Source organism: Caretta caretta, chromosome 1 (assembly GCF_965140235.1).
Source record: "Caretta caretta isolate rCarCar2 chromosome 1, rCarCar1.hap1, whole genome shotgun sequence".
NCBI classification, from domain to species: Eukaryota; Metazoa; Chordata; order Testudines; family Cheloniidae; genus Caretta; species Caretta caretta.
Genome location: NC_134206.1, coordinates 339,220,723 through 339,236,938, shown reverse-complemented (window position 1 = coordinate 339,236,938; position 16,216 = coordinate 339,220,723). Strand labels below are relative to the sequence as shown.

Here is a 16,216-nt window from a genome sequence, read left to right as displayed (position 1 = left end):
TCTGTGGCGGACAGAAGAGTCAACCCAGATAATACCACCTTACCATGTACATAATTCATTGTACTTGCTCAGACAGGTCAGTCTCCTCTACAGCAACTGTGCACGCGACCCTTGCCAACTTTTTTAACATTGCGAAAGGCTTGAAAAAGTCAATTCTCCAAGAAGCAGCCAGCACCCACATTGTACCTCTGCTCAGGCAGGTTCCATATAAGAAATTTGTCTGAATTCTACTGTGACGTTGCACCCCATAATGCTTTATAGAAATATGCTTATGAGTGTAAATATGACATAACTGAAATATATTTTATGCTAGATGTGCCATGTAACATATCTTTGCAAAGGTTATGTTCGACTGAATGTATTCATCCTATTCGTATGCATGTATCATTTTTATATCTGAAGTTATGAGCGTTGGCTCTATGCTTGTATTTAAAGTGTTTGCTGTAGGAAGCACCTAAGGCAGATTTGGCCAACATGGTGTGAAAGGGTTATTCAAGTAATTGGGAGTACTTAGCTAACAACTGACCTTGGGAGATGCCAATCCACATCTGAGCTTTCCTGGGAACGTTCAGGCTAACAGGTGGGCAACGGTGTTGGCCTGTAGAGAACTGAGACATGCATGGACATGTGACTTGCCCATGTGACTCCAAAACGCCATCTTGTAGCTGTGATTCTACACAGGGGGAGAGAGGGGTTTCCACCCACAAGAGAGAGACTATATAAACCCCTGGAAACCCCTCTATTTTGTCTTCAGCTGGCTCAAGAGATAGCCTCTCCACCCCAAAGAGATGCCTGAAAGAAACTGGAACAAAGGACAGCAACTACAGGGTAACTGAGTAATCGCTGGACCCAGACTAGGAGGAAGTCTAGTCTGTAAAAGAAGCTTATTGGAACATCTCTGAGGGTGAGATTTACCTGCATTCAGTTTCTTACTGTATTAGGCTTAGACTTGTGTGTTTTATTTTATTTTGCTTGGTAATTTACTTTGTTCTGTCTGTTATTATTTGGAACCACTTAAATCCTACTTTTTATATTTAATAAAATCACTTTTTACTTATTAATTAACCCAGAGCAAGTATTAATACCTGGGGGGAGCAAACAGTTGTGCATATCTCTCTATCAGTGTTATAGAGGGCGAACAATTTATGAGTTTACCCTGTATAAGCTTTAGACAGAGTAAAGCGGATTTATTTGGGGTTTGGATCCCATTAGGAACTGGGTATCTGAGTGTTAAAGACAGGAACACTTCTTAAGCTGTTTTCAATTAAGCCTGCAGCTTTTGGGGGATGTGGTTCAGACCTGGGTCTGTGTTTGTAGCAGGCTAGTGTGTCTGGCACAACCAGGCAGGACAGTGAAGTCCCAAGCTGCCAGGGAAAACGGACTTAGATGTAGGCTCAGCACATCAGGTGGCAGTCCCAAGGGGGTTTCTGTGATCCAACCCGTCTCATCTGCCAACAACAAAGGGAAGTCTGAGAAGTTTCCAAAACACATCTGGGAAACAAAGGGAAGTGATTTCCAAAATGGGCTGTTCCAAGCCCCAAACCAGAAAGTTGTCAAACAGATGACTAGTCTAATGATGATGAACTGCCCTTGAGCGGCTGGAGAAATCCCAGAACTGGTATTGACAGCCTGTGAAAGGATGAACTAATCCTGTGAACTCTGATGCTTCCCTTGGTGAGGGATATAATTGAACCATGGCAAAAAGTCTTCTAAGGATCAGAGGAAAAGTAAAAGTCATTAATAGTGGGATTGGATGGTGTGGCCTTCATGGACAGCATCAACACAGTGTGAATCACAGAATCATAGAATATCAGGGTTGGAAGGGACCTCAGGAGGTCATCTAGTCCAACCCCCTGCTCATAACAGGACCAATCCCCAACTAAATCATCCCAGCCAGGGCTTTGTCAAGCCTGACCTTAAAAACCTCTAAGGATGGAGATTCCACTGCCTCCCTAGGTAACCCATTCCAGTGCCTCACCACCCTCCTAGTGAAAAAGGTTTTCCTAATATCCAGCCTTTAAATGTTTTAAATGTAAATGTTACTTTGGGTGGCAGAGTGTTCCTGTTCCACAGAATGGGTCCATCACCAGCGGAGATAGTTCAAGCTCATACCACCCTGCCAAGTATAGCTCAGAGGATCACCTCCCGGGCTGAGACAGCAGTTTAGATTCCATGGCCCATTCAATCTCTAGGTTTCTGCTGAGTCTGCCATGATACTACTTTTTATTGTGAGGACCCTGGTCTCACGAGAAATAAACTGAGAATCCCAAACAGCCATCACGACCAATACCTGACTTTGGGTGGATTTGAACTGGTGATCTATAGGTGCAAGGCTGCCTTATATATAATTACCAAGTCTCTCAAGCAATTTGGTCACCTAGATATGATGACAGGTTTCAGAGTAACAGCCGTGTTAATTTGTATTTGCAAAAAGAAAAGGAGTACTTGTGCCACCTTAGAGACTAACCAATTTATTTGAGCATCCGATGAAGTGAGCTGTAGCTCACGAAAGCTTATGCTCAAATAAATTGGTTAGTCTCTAAGGTGCCACAAGTACTCCTTTTCTTTTTGCTAGTTATGATGATTAATGATAATTATACTATATTAAGGAAAAGATTGAATAACAATATGAACATAGATTATAAAAAAATCCATCTATAGGTCAGTTAAGCCATTTTAAAGGGGAGGGGGTAAGAGAAAGAGAATATGGTATGGCTGACTGATCTAAGCACAGGCTTGGAGCCCGGAACTCCGCAGCTCTAATCTTGGTTCCGATACTGACTCCCTCCTTAGGCAAGTCAATTAACCCCTCAACCTCCCCACTGGTACATTAAAATAACAGTATCTATCTACCTCAGGGTGGCTTTGCAAAAATTAGACGTTTACAAGTTGCTCAGCAAATGAAACATGTTACATACTGCTATTCCTGCAAGTAATTTTAAGCTAGGTTACTTGTGCCATCTGCTCTCAGCAAATTCAGAAACTTTCTGCTACATGTAATATCAACCATCAATTACAGAAGAAACTGTAGGCTAACTCTCCCTATTCTTATCAGTCTAATAATTATCTCCATTGAATAAAAGGGGAGGAATGTGCTCTGAGACCCTGGCAGAAAAGGTGCCGTTGCAGGAGCAAGGTTTTATGATCACTATTGTTATGGTGCAATATGAATGGCTGCATGTTGGCTCCTGTAATTCTTAAACCCTAATTGCATAAATGCTGTTTTATTACACGGGATTAAAACTAAGCATATAATTGTTTTTGAGATTACAACAGGCACCAACATGTATATTATTTTAAAATGTCATTTAGTTGCAAATTAGCCCTCTGCCTTCCTTCCCTGGCTGTTGTCACTATTCAACATTTTGTGAGGGGATACTCGCGTAGCTTTCTCCCAATGCATCGTGATTCCTGACTCAAAAGGACTAACAAAGATGGACTGTTTGGGGAGCTATTTAAAAAGAGTGGTTTATTTATTTATTTATTTACTTATTTTAAATCAAGCTGGGGGACAAGTACTCTATGTGACGGGTGGCTAGCTTTCTTGGCATTGTTGTTTAAGATCTAAAATCCTAACCCTCCATTAAACCAAAGGCAACATGAGCTTTCCCACTGACTTCAACAGGTGCTGGATCAGGCCCCGAAATCAGGGAGGATTAAATTGGGGGGGAAAGTTCAAACACTAGCAATATGCTTTGCTCTGCCAGGGCAAGGGCTCCATAGCAGTGCAATATGTTTCAGATGAAGTATTCAAAACTTTCATAGATTCCAAGTCCAGAAGGGACGACAGGTCATAGAACTTCCCCAGAATAATTCAGAGAGCAGATCCTTTAGAAAAATATCCACATTTTGATTTTAAAATGTCCAATGATGGAAAACCCATGACGACCCTTGGTAAACTGTTCCAGTGGTCAATTATCCTCAGTGTACCCTTTAATTCCAGCCTGAATTTGTCTAGTTTCAACTTTCAGTCATTGGATCATGTTACACCTTTCTCCGCTAGATTGAAGAGCCCATTATCAAATATTTGTTCCCCATGTTGGTATTTACAGACTGTGACCAAGTCATTCCTTAATCTTCTCTTTGTTAAATTAAATAGATTGAGTTCCTTGAGTCTACCACTGTAAGACACGTTTTCTAATCCTTTAATCATTTCCATGGGTGTTCTCTGAATCTTCTCCAGTTTATCAACATCCTTCGTAAATTGTGGCCATCAGAATCATAGAATATCAGGGTTGGAAGGGACCTCAGGAGGTCATCTAGTCCAACCCCCTGCTCAAAGCAGGACCATCCAAAATTAAATCATCCCAGCCAGGGCTTTGTCAAGGGGAACAATCATGTCCCTCGATCTGCTAGCAATGGCCCTACTTATACATTCCAAAATGCCATTGGCCTTCTTGGCAACAAGGGCACACTGTTGACTCATATCCAGCTTCTCGTCCACTGTAACCCCTAGGTCCTTTTCTGCAGAACTGCTGCCGAGCCATTCGGTCCCTAGTCTGTAGCGGTGCATTGGATTCTTCCATCCTAAGTGCAGGACTCTGCACTTGTCCTTGTTGAACCTCATCAGATTTCTTTTGGCCCAATCCTCCAATTTGTCTAGGTCCCTCTGTATCCTATCCCTACCCTCCAGCGTATCTACCTCTTCTCCCAGTTTAGTGTCATCTGCAAACTTGCTGAGGGTGCAATCCACACCATCCTCCAGATCATTTATGAAGATATTGAACAAAACCGGCCACAGGACCGACCCTTGGGGCACTCCACTTGATACGGCTGCCAACTAGACATGGAGCCATGGATCACTACCCGTTGAGCCTGACAACCTAGCCAGCTTTCTATCCACCTTATAGTCCATACATTATTCCAGCAGACTTTGCATTAGTGCCAAATATAGAGGTAAAATAACATCTCCACTCCTATTTGAGATTCCCCCGTTTATACATTCCAGGATTGCATTAGCCCTTTTGCCCCAATGTCAGACTGGGAGTTTATCCACCACGGCCCTCATATCTTTTTCAGAGTCACTTTTTCCCAGGATAGAGTCTCCCATCCTGTAAATATGGCCTATGTTCTTTGTTCCCAGATGAATACATTTACATTTAGCCGTATTAAAATGCATGTTGTTTGCCTGCACCCAGCTTACCAACCGAGCCACATCACTCTTGTATCATTGACCTATCTTCTTCATTATTTACCACTCCCCCAATTTTTGGATCATCTGCAAATATTATCAGTGATGATTTCTTGTTTTCTTCCAGGTTGTCAAAATAGCGTAGCGCCGAGAACTGATCCTTGTGGAACACCACTGGAAACACACCTGCCTGATGATGATTCCTCGTTTACAGTTATATTTTGAGACTGCTTAGCCATATTTTAATGCATTTAATATGTCTCATGTTACTGTCATAATATTCTAGTTTTTTAATCAAAATGTCATGCATACCAAGTCAAACACCCTACAGAAGTCTATTACTTCAACACTTTTCCTTTATCAACCAAATTTGTAATCTCATGAAAAAAGATATCAGACTAGTTTGACAAGATTAATTTTTCATAAACTCATGTTGATTGGCATTAATTATATTACCTTCCTTTAATTCTTTATTAATCAAGTCCAATACCATCTGCACCAGTATTTTGCCTGGAATCAATGTCAGGGTTATAATTACTCAGGTCACATCATTTACCCTTTTAAAATATTGGCACAGCATTAACTTTCTTCCAGTCTTCTGGAACTACCCCAGCATTTCCCAGTGTCTTACCTAGAGGCGCCAGGAGGGAGGCAGTCTGTGAGATTTAGGACTGGGTGTATCAAAGGAGTCTAAGCATAGGTGCCGAGTTTCTAATCTGTTGGGGGGTGCTCCCCCTGGCTCTGCCCAGGCCCCGCCCCCACTCCACCCCTTCAACAAGGCCCCACGTCGCTTCTTCCCACCCCCACTCAGCCCCTTCCCCACCGTGTTCCCTCCCCTCCCCCGAGTATGCTGTGCGCTCACTCCTCCCCCTCATCCCCCCAGTGCCTCCTGATGCTGCAAAACAGGTGATCCAGGGCAGGTGGTAGGTTCTGATAGGGAGGGAAAGGCACTGATTGGCGGGGCCTGCTGGTGGGTGGGAGGCGCTGGAAGGGGAGGTTCTGATGGGGGGCTGAACACCCACCATTTTTTCCCCATGGATGCTCCAGCCCCGGAGCACCCCTGGAGTCAGTGCCGATGAGTCTAAGAGAATTCAAGGCCTGAAGTCAATAGGAATTTTGCCACTGAATTCAAAAAGTACAGAATCAAGAGCTAAGTGTCCATCTCTTATTGAAAGTCAATAGGATTTGAGCACCTCATTCCCATAGGCTCCTTTAGAAATCTGAGCCTGAATATGTAATTTTTCAGTCTAAACAACCATATCCTTTGGTAACTCCTCCAAAACAAAGGTGACAAGTCCATTTCCCTTAACATACGAAGGGCTTTAACTTGTCTTTAAAAACCCAGCTGAGTAGTACATCCTCTGCCGTTTTGCCTCTCAAGCCATGTGAACTTGTTGGGAAATTCTTGAAACCCAGTCGGCAGTAGCCGGAAAAACTCCATCTGAAGAGATAGTCAGGAAAATGACCCAATCATGCTTCTGTTGACTCCAGAGCCCTTGATAATTACTGTAGAACTCTGCTTGGAATCTAAAGAATTGGAGAGGACTGATGATAACAAACACTGGGCCTTATATGGCTTATTTTTTCTGTCTCTCCCACACCAGGGGTTTCCATCCCAGGGTTGCTGATGCACTGTGTTTTCGCTATGGCTACACTGGAGAGCTCACAGCACGGCACACAAGCGTCCTAGTGTGTTTCTAATGTGGGAAAATAGGCACATTTGGTGATAACCTTTTCTGTTCTACATTTATAGTCAGGGGAAAGTTCAGAAGGAGAGTCGGGGAAGCCAGAGTCCAAGGGAATGCGCTGAGGGGTGGTGCTGCAGCGTGGCTGCTGTCTTTTGTATAGCCCTGGTGCTAGCAGACAGACTTCCGCTGAATGGCAGCTTTTGGTGTATGATATTCTGCTACTGAATAGCCACTGAGCAAGCCCTTGCCCCCAAGCCACACAGACATGTAGGCTGGCAAAGGGGCAGAGCTTCCTGTCCTTTGAAATTCTTAACAGTTAGGTCACAAAGGCTGTCTGTCAGCAAACTCACTATAGTACCAACATTTTCTTCAGTGAAGGAACTCTTACCCATTGTAGACACCGGCTATCTGGCCTGCCCATCAAAGGACAAAGCAGAGTGCATCTCTGCCCCTGGAACCAATTTCCACCCAAGGTTTCAATTGGTTCCAGACTCACGTAGCCATCTGCTTTGCTTTGAATGGTGATGGTCGCACATCACCTGTAACTCATTCAGAATGCATCTCAGTCACACACGGCTGCTGCCGCCTGAATCGAAGGCTGTGTCTATTCTACCACTTATGTCAGTATAACTTATGTCACTCCGGGCACAGGTGCTGACTCGCCTTTCTCCGGGTGGGTGAGGCTGCGCTGCCCGAGGCCCCACCCCCACTCCAGCCCTTCCCACCCCCGCTCTGAGGCCCCGCCCTTGCTCCGCCCCCTCCCATGAGCATACCCTGCCCTCGCTCCACGTCTTCCCACCCCTGCTCCACCCCTTCCCCGCAGTGCCTTCCACCTGCTGCAAAACAGCTGATCAGCAGGGCCTGCCAAACAGCTGATCGGCTGGTGGATGCTAAGCACCCACTATTTTTTCCCTGTGAGCGATCCAGCCCCAGAGCACCCATGGAGTCGGTGCCTATGGCCCCGGGATCTGAATAAGCCACCCCCTTGATCGACATAAGTTACACTGACTTAAGCGCCAGTGTGGACAGTGCTATGCCAGAGGGAGAGCTACTTCCACCAACATAGCACCTGAAGAGTTGGGTTTTTTACTCACGAAAGCTTATGCTCAAATAAATCTGTTAGTCTTTAAGGTGCCACTGGACTCCTTGTTGTTTTTAAACATAGCTACTGCCGCTCATTGGGGGTGGATTAATTAAGTCAACGGGAGAGCTCTCTCCCATGGGCTTAGAGCAGCTACAGCAGAGAGCTTACTGTGGTGCTGTGTGTCTGAAATGGTACATGATCCCCTTTTGGGACAGGCAGGGAGAGTCCAATAAAGGATGGCTAGCATGCCCCAGCACTGGACAACTCATCTTCCCCAAGACCTGCAGCAGGAGCAGCCGTCACGTAACAGGTGACAACTGATCAGGTAAGAATGGCAGAAAGTTGCCACCTGGATTCTGTGAGGTCGCCTCTGATTTCCATGAGGGTTTGTACATTCCCAAATCACTTTCAGAATGCACGAACCCTCATCACCATGAGACGTCACCTCGCAGGGTGATGATGTTTTGATGTCATCATGCCTATATCGCACTGTGCTGATGCCAAACTGTGATGTAAAGATCACAGCACCATAGGGTTAGATATCAAACCACGCTAGTCCCCACAGGGAGGAATTTTGCAACAAGTGCTTTCGTGGGAATTCTCCCTTCCTTAAAGTTAAGCACCCGCTTAAGTGCTTTGCTGGATTGGGGCCAAAGAGAGACCATTAGTCTCCTGAGCGGTAAATCTGACACTGCTTTCAGGCAGTAAGTTTGTTGAAATTTTCCACTTTCATTCTAAACATGCATCTCTTAGATAGCTTTGTTTCTGCAGAAAGCAGAGTTCAATAGTGCAGCCTTCATGAAATTTATGCTGTCATTTACAAGATATAATCTTTAAATCTCAGTAACAAAGACTCTCTGTAACTGCAAAGCTTCTCCATATCAGACAATAGCAAATTCTATTAGTAACAACATTTCAACAATGATTTACCTCAAACACAGATATGTAACAACAGGAGCCACCTTCAGCCCTCGCATACATATGTACAACTCCTATTGTCTATAAACAAAATTACCCCTGCTTGCATCTGGCTGAATTTATCCCTAAGACTTCAAGTTCATACATTGCTGTGTTGGTGAAACCCATAAGCACAGATCTCAGTGGGTGAAATCCTGGCCCCAATGAAGTCAAAGGCAAAACTCTCATTGACTGCAGTAGGGTCAGGATTTCACCCAATAAGTAAACCCTCTCTAGTGAATTTGAAGTGCTCATGAAAGGTGCTGGATGGATGTCCCTGGAGAAAGGGCATAAAGCAGTGCAAGCTTCTCCTATGTTGCTCCTACAACATGCCTCAAACCCAGCCTACAGGCATGGAGGTCAGTCTCCAAGGCCCATTCATATCTTGGCCTCTGTATCATGAGACCGCCAACAGGGTGCCAGTTATAATGGTGGGGTTTGGAAAGCAGACATTACACCGAGACCATCAGACTCACAGAGATCACGACACAATGAAGACTTTCATTCACTATCAAAATTAGTTGGCTACACAGGGAGCATACCTTGCAGCAGTGTGGCCTACTGGATTGTGCATCAGAAGTAGGCTCAGGAGACCTGGGTTCTACTCCTGGCTGTGGCCTACTGGGTAACCTTGGGCAAGTCATTGCCACACTCTGTGCCTCAGTTTTCCCATCTGTAAAATGGGGATACTGAGACCCTTTTTAAAATGCTTTGAGATCTACAGATGAAGAGCACCATGTAAAAACTAGGTACTACCTTCACCCTCACATGGAGGACCATTTAGCCCCACCTAGGGTGAGGTTTTCTGTGATGTTGAAACCTGACCAATTCATTTGACACAGAGCAATGAACAGCCTTCAGTTGGTGAAAACTTTCCACTGCTACTTCCAGCTCTGCACTGGATTGGACTCGGACACCTAAAAGTGAAAGGTTCTACACCCAATCCTCTGAACCACCTCACCCAAACTGCTCAGTCCTCAACCTTATTCAAGTCCAGCCTGTGCATGTTTTTTTATGTACAGGACACTCTGCTGTTCATAACCCTGTGTGTGCTATGGAGGACGTGGTTATCATGGGGTTTGATTGAACTGGGAAAGCATCCCTCACTTGACAATGTGTTTTAAATCAGCCTGCATGATAAAATAGCTGAATGTCTCTCCTAGCTACCTAACTAAATGGCATTGCTGATAATCACGCTGCTCTGAAATGGTTGGAATTGAGAAATAAAGCAAGATCAGGCTTGTGTCTCCTTGTCACAAACATGTCAGGATTTCGCAAGCTGACTGGGACTCTGAAAAATGATAGGGCAGAACCAAAGTTCCTTTTTGTTGAGTGTCATCTCACATTCCTGGTTGTTGCAGGGTGAGGTTACAGTATTTGTAATGCACGTTCCATCTTTCCAGTTTTTAAAAAAAATTAAGTTTATGTTAGTGCTGCTTAAAGATCCTAGCCTGCCAGAGCCAGAGAATGAAGTCTCGTTTTATCTGGTCCTCTGTTTAGTCACAATCTTCTGTTCATCCCAGTAGCACTGTGAGCATTCTGCCAATGCATCTCAGCCTTGACTGGAGGGACCTTCTCTAGGGGATGCCTCCCTGCTCAACCATTTGCTGGCTTTCCTTCTGAGATCAGCCGCAAGGATGATTGATGGTGACTCCAGGTGCACTCAGTTTGAGAGCAGTACAGCGTAATCTATGGTGGGGTTTGTTTTTGTAACATGGACCTAGGTCTGCTCAGTATCAGAGTGAGAGCATCCACGGATTTTACACAGGGCACTGAACAGCCATCAGATGATAATGACTTTCGGTCACTACTGACCTGGACCTGATCTGTGCTGGTAACTCAGATGCTGTACGTTTCATTAACAATCCCCCGAGTCATCTAACCCCAGCCACAGGGGAAATTTTTCAGCATTTCTGAAAATCAGGCTCAAACTAAGAGGTCCCCCCATGCAGAGGCCTCCTAATACCAGTTAGTGAGAGACTTTTAACATCAAGTCCCGCTGGACATGTGATATTACAACACGGACTGTGGGGGAGTCATTTCCTCAGTAATTTCCTTCTGCAGGCTACTCTGTTTCCTGAACTTCACAAACACATCAAGAAATTCATAAACAATGTAATCACAAACAATGCTGTTTTCAATATGTGGTCTGGGCCAGGGCAGCATTTTGGACCTAAGTTATTACAGGAAATATAATGTCTAGGCTAACAGTGTGAAGAGTTCCCCATTGCAATACAGTTATAAACTGTCACATCAGTCCTCCAGCAGATGTAATCAATTTCACTGTCAGAACAAATAATGGCACTGAGAGAACTTTCAACAAACTTACCTTGCAAAATCTCCTTTCGCCTCCTGTAAAAAGATGGAAAAAACCCAATAGTTGTCACTAAAATAGCAACATTTAATTAAGAAAAGATACATTTCTAGATTTGTCACTTACAAACATCAGTCAACAATAGTTTCCTTACTTAACAAATTTCAGTGGTAATGTCAGTATCAACCCTTTAAACTAAGCGGGCTTGCCATACCACTTTGGGCTGCAATCTGGACAGATCTTACAAATCAAATAGGGTTAGGCATAGCAAGTACTAGGGCTGATGACTCTACACTGTTAGTGACAGGTTTCAGAGGAACAGCCGTGTTAGTCTGTATTCGCAAAAAGAAAAGGAGTACTTGTGGCACCTTAGAGACTAACCAATTTATTTGAGCATGAGCTTTCGTGAGCCACAGCTCACTTCATCAGATCACATCTGAAGAAGTGAGCTGTGGCTCACGAAAGCTCATGCTCAAATAAATTGGTTAGTCTCTAAGGTGCCACAAGTACTCCTTTTCTTTTTACACTGTTAGTGGATACCTATGCTAAGTGCTGTAGGAAGTAGAGCTGGTGAATTAGTAAGTGTGTTCTTAGTACTAAACCATTACTTCTGTGTGGTTAAGGGGAAGTGCATTGCTACAAGATCTCCAAAGCCCAAGTGACTTGTGGTCACTGAAAACCCCATGAGACCTTTTGCAAGTATTAGCCCCATTGCTTGGATCAGTTTCCAGTCTGAGTAATTACATTCTGCATATCTAAATTTCCCATTCTGCTTTTTGTTGGACACAGTGTTTTTCTTAAACTGCTGTCCTTCCTACCTAATTAAGTACTTAGGGAAACACTGAGTATATATTTTATGTTTTGTCCATGAAAGCATTGTGATCTATCAATCAACATCAGAGTCCAATCCTATACTGGTGTGTGGCACTCCACTCCAGTGATGGCATCAGTACCAGAATTTGGTATCTGCTCGAGTCTTGTAGCCATATTTTGATATCTGAAGCATCCCCAAAATTGGTTGTGTCACATTCCCAATATACACAGTGGCTGCCATTAGAAAGTCAACATTTACCAAGAGTTACACACTTTGCTTTAACATGATTAAATTTATAGTGTAGACAGAGCATTGTAATCATTTAGTTTGCAACTGGCCAGTAATGGAGCCTCCACAATGGGCATGTCTTCACTGTAGAGCTAACCTGAACTCTTACTTGGGTGTTGCCTGTAATTCCCCTCCGGTCCATGCACAAAATCCTCTCACACAAGTTTAGTGGTGCTTTAAACCAGGGCTAGTTAGCCTGGCTGGGTGTGCAGGCTAGACCTCAGCTGCTGCTTTCATTTGGGTATCCCACTTACATTGCAGGGAGGACACAAGCTGAACCACTTGAGCGCTGACAGTCCTCCAATGCCTTCCCACACGTCCCCTTGTGTGCACAGGACACACAAATTCTCTCAAAATTCACTAAGAATGAATCATAGAGTTGCTCAGGCTACTGCAGTACAAAGAAGCCTGGGATATGCCCCCAGAAGTCCTAGCGACACACAAGGGTGAGTGCAGAATCAGTGAGGACACAGTAACTTGGGTTTGACTTTGCAGCATGGCTAACCCGAGCTGACTCTACATTGCAGGTACTGAATCAAAACAGATAGCTGAACGATCCACCTTGTTCTCTACTGGAGCGTATCACACACAAAGGTTGTAATAATTACAACTTGGTCACATATAAAAGTACAGTTATGTTGCTTAATTTCATTAAGTCTGACTTCAAACTACAACCGCAATGTGTGTAATATCCTGTGTTTGTTTGTGATGGTAAATACTTCAGATCACAGCAGTCAGGCATACAGTGGCATACTGGCTGGGGCTTACATCTATAGTTGCTAATTGCTCAAGTTATCCATTAGGATGCAGGGACAAACAATAGATTCCTATCCCTAGCACTAATTCTCACAATGAGCTTGCAGTCTGAGATGTGTATTCACCCAGCAGGCCAATACGCAATTGCTATAATGTGCTTTTAATTGTTTCCCTCTCTCTCTCTCTCTCTCTCTCTCTCTCTCTCTCATTTTTGCTATATTACTCTAAAATTGATCTTAATGAAGAATGAAACTCCCCAGCACTAATTGCTTCTGTAACACAGTGCAATGATTACTATTTATTAACGTATGCTGATGAGATGGCTTGGCTGTTCCACACGGATCCTTTAGGATCAGAGTCTCATGGTTGACTGGAAAGAGACTAAAAACTGCTCTGAGAAGAGGAGAAAAAGAAGAAATCTGCTGACTATTATCTCTGATCTTCTCCCATGATAATTACCGCCCATAAAGAATGACATGCCCCAAAACCCCCCACCCTCTGCCTTTATGAATTATTCCTGCCAGGTCACTTGTACTGAACTACAAACACTACTAAACACTCTTGATAATTGGTGCAACATCCCCCCCTTCTTCATGAATAAAGAGGTGGTCTCAGTAAAATCATAGGCCCAACTTCAATCTTGGTGTAAGCAGGTGTAACTTCACTGAAGCCAGTGGAGTTGCACTCAACAGGTCTGGATTTGGCCCACTTCAGTTTACCCTGATCTCTAGGTTGTAGGTTACATTCCAGAGTCTTGCACCTTGCCAGTCATCTACATTTGGGCAGTCAGTGCAAAATGCTGGCCATTTACATCTGTGTGAGGGAATGGAGGATTCTGATTTGGTAACATTCTGCATAGGTGCAAATGGTACAGGGCAGATAGGGAATCAGTGCTGTTTGAGACAACTTTGCTGCTCATCTGCTGAAGGATTAGGGCTTGTCTTAATTGCAGAGTAAACCTGAGTTAAAAGAGAGCGCGAAAAACCATGGGTTGTGCCATACATGAGCAAGTATAGCACCAGTGTGGACGCAGCTGTTTTCATAAGAACGCTGCTAACTTGAGAGGAGTAACTTGAACATAGCTAACTCGAGCTAACTGCAGTGAAGACATACTTATAGACATATTAAATCCTCATCCCCAGTTGAACTGGAAGCCTTGGGAGAATTTTGTGTTTCCTGTTGGGCTGTATAAAGCTGCCTCTCAACTGCTTTTCTTTTTGTGTGGACAAGGGAATCCCGCCATGCCATGTAACTTCCCATCCCCTTTCCAGCTTGTTGAAGTGCCCAGGAATAAGTGATTCATTTTGAACTGGAGATTGACTTGAATTACGAAGTTCAGATCTGGTTCCAGATCCAAATTTTCCAGGGTTTTAGTTTGGGCCAGTCTTTTAATTTGGATAAAATAAGACCTGACAAATCTTTTCTGAAGCCAAATCCTAAGGTGGAAATTTAAGGCTTCATTTTCAGAGGTGCTGATACTTGCAGCTCCCACTGACTTCAAGTGGAGTTGTGGGTCCTCAACACATCTCAAAATCAGGCACAACCGTGGGCCTGATTCTCCTCCCACACCAGTGTCCACCAGGAGCAACTCCACTAATTTAGTGCAGTTACACCACTGTAGAATTGGTGACAGAGCAGAACCTGGCCTTGCTTTTCAAAACTGGATTTAATGTTTTCACCTTAGGTTTCCTTTAGATACTGGGTTGGCTCTGACACAGGGTAGTCAGCGAATTTGGAAACTTATGTCTCATATGAAAGTAGGGTGACCAGATAGCAAATGTGAAAAATCGGGACGGGGGGAGGAGGGTAATAGGCGCCTATATAAGAAAAAGCCCTGAATATTGGGACTGTCCCTATAAAATCGGAACATCTGGTCACCCTATATGAAAGGAAAGAATCATGGTCTAACGGCTGAGCACAGCCCTGTCTGGGGCATCAGGAGATCTGGCTTGTATTCTGGGTTCTTACCTGCTGATGTGGTGAGGGTTAATTCATGACGAATGTGCGCAAAGCCCTTTGAGATCCTCAGATGAACGGTGCTATAGACGTGCAAAGTATCACTAGATATGGATGCAAATTAGGTTCACTGTACTCTTCAGTACAGGGGAATGATGGGGTGCAATGAACCCCCTTACATCCCTGTGTGGATGGCACACGTCGCTGGAATCTCCAAGGAGGAGGACAGCATATGCTGCTGGGCTGCTATTCCCCTCCTCACACAGGTGTGCAAGGAGTGGATAGGCAGGGGTGGGAGTGAGTAGAACCATGGCTCCAGCCCCAGCGTGCCAGCCAGCACACTGGAGCTGAAGTGGATGGGGAAGTAATCTGTGCCGGGTAGCTCACTTCCACATCCACTTCCAGCTGGTTCCCGTCCTGCTCCTGGGGCAGCGCAGCAAATCAATGCCCCTCGCTCGGCTGGGACAGCAGGGTTACAATCCAGCACTAAAGCGTTCCGGCTTTTCCCCCCTAGCTTGGCAAAATACACCCTATCTTCTCTATTCCTGTACGCTTGGTGTAACCCCCTCTGAGGGTCTGTGATTTCTGAACCCCCAACAACAGATTTAAGCATCGCAGATACAGAAGGAACAAGAGACAGCTGCTACCCCTACCTGCAAGATGTACGCAGCCAATTCAAACACCACCTCGCTGTCAACCTCAATGAGTTCCTAGGAAGAAAAGAGAAGGGAAAAAAAGCAGAGTTCACTAAATTTCAGCTCCCCCAAGACGAACTTGCTCGTTCCTGCACAGTGAAATGTGCCTTCTCCTCTGGCTTGGCTTCAAAGGGTTCCCATTACTCCCAGGGACCAACTGGACCTGCTCACAGCGATGTGGAGAAAGCAAAATACACAGAACTCTGTTCTGGTAAATGAAGCGTGACATCAGAGCTCAACCAGGGTTGAGGATTGGAGGAGATGCAGGGGAGGGGGCGCGGGAGGAGGAGAAATCATTCTTTCCCATGTGCTTTTAGGAGAAGGTAGTATGTAATATTTTTCTAGTCCCAAAATACCACTCAGGCTTCATGGGAACATAGCTTTTCCCCCCCAGTGTGCTATGTTTGCAATAAAATCCAGAGCCCCACAAAACTGACCGGGCCTCAGGTTTCCCAGCCAGTGCTATGCTGAGCCCATGCTAATGCTGGATTCCAATCTGAGCTCCCGGAGGAAGGTTTTAGACCCAGTGGGCT

At 44.6% G+C, this 16,216-nt stretch overlaps 1 protein-coding gene across 13 annotated transcripts in view; it reads right to left on the bottom strand.

Annotated features, from left to right (window-relative positions):
- The window catches only part of FRMD4A (FERM domain containing 4A), a 557,138-nt gene that overhangs the window by 82,510 nt on the left and 458,412 nt on the right, over positions 1-16,216 (bottom strand). For all 13 annotated transcript variants that reach the window (XM_048836550.2, XM_048836553.2, XM_048836548.2 and 10 more), the window contains 2 exons: positions 15,642-15,698; positions 11,190-11,212 (listed from right to left, as the gene is read on the bottom strand). In XM_048836550.2, coding sequence (XP_048692507.2) covers positions 11,190-11,212; positions 15,642-15,698 — 80 coding nt within the window. The remainder of the gene's footprint in view (positions 1-11,189; positions 11,213-15,641; positions 15,699-16,216) is intronic.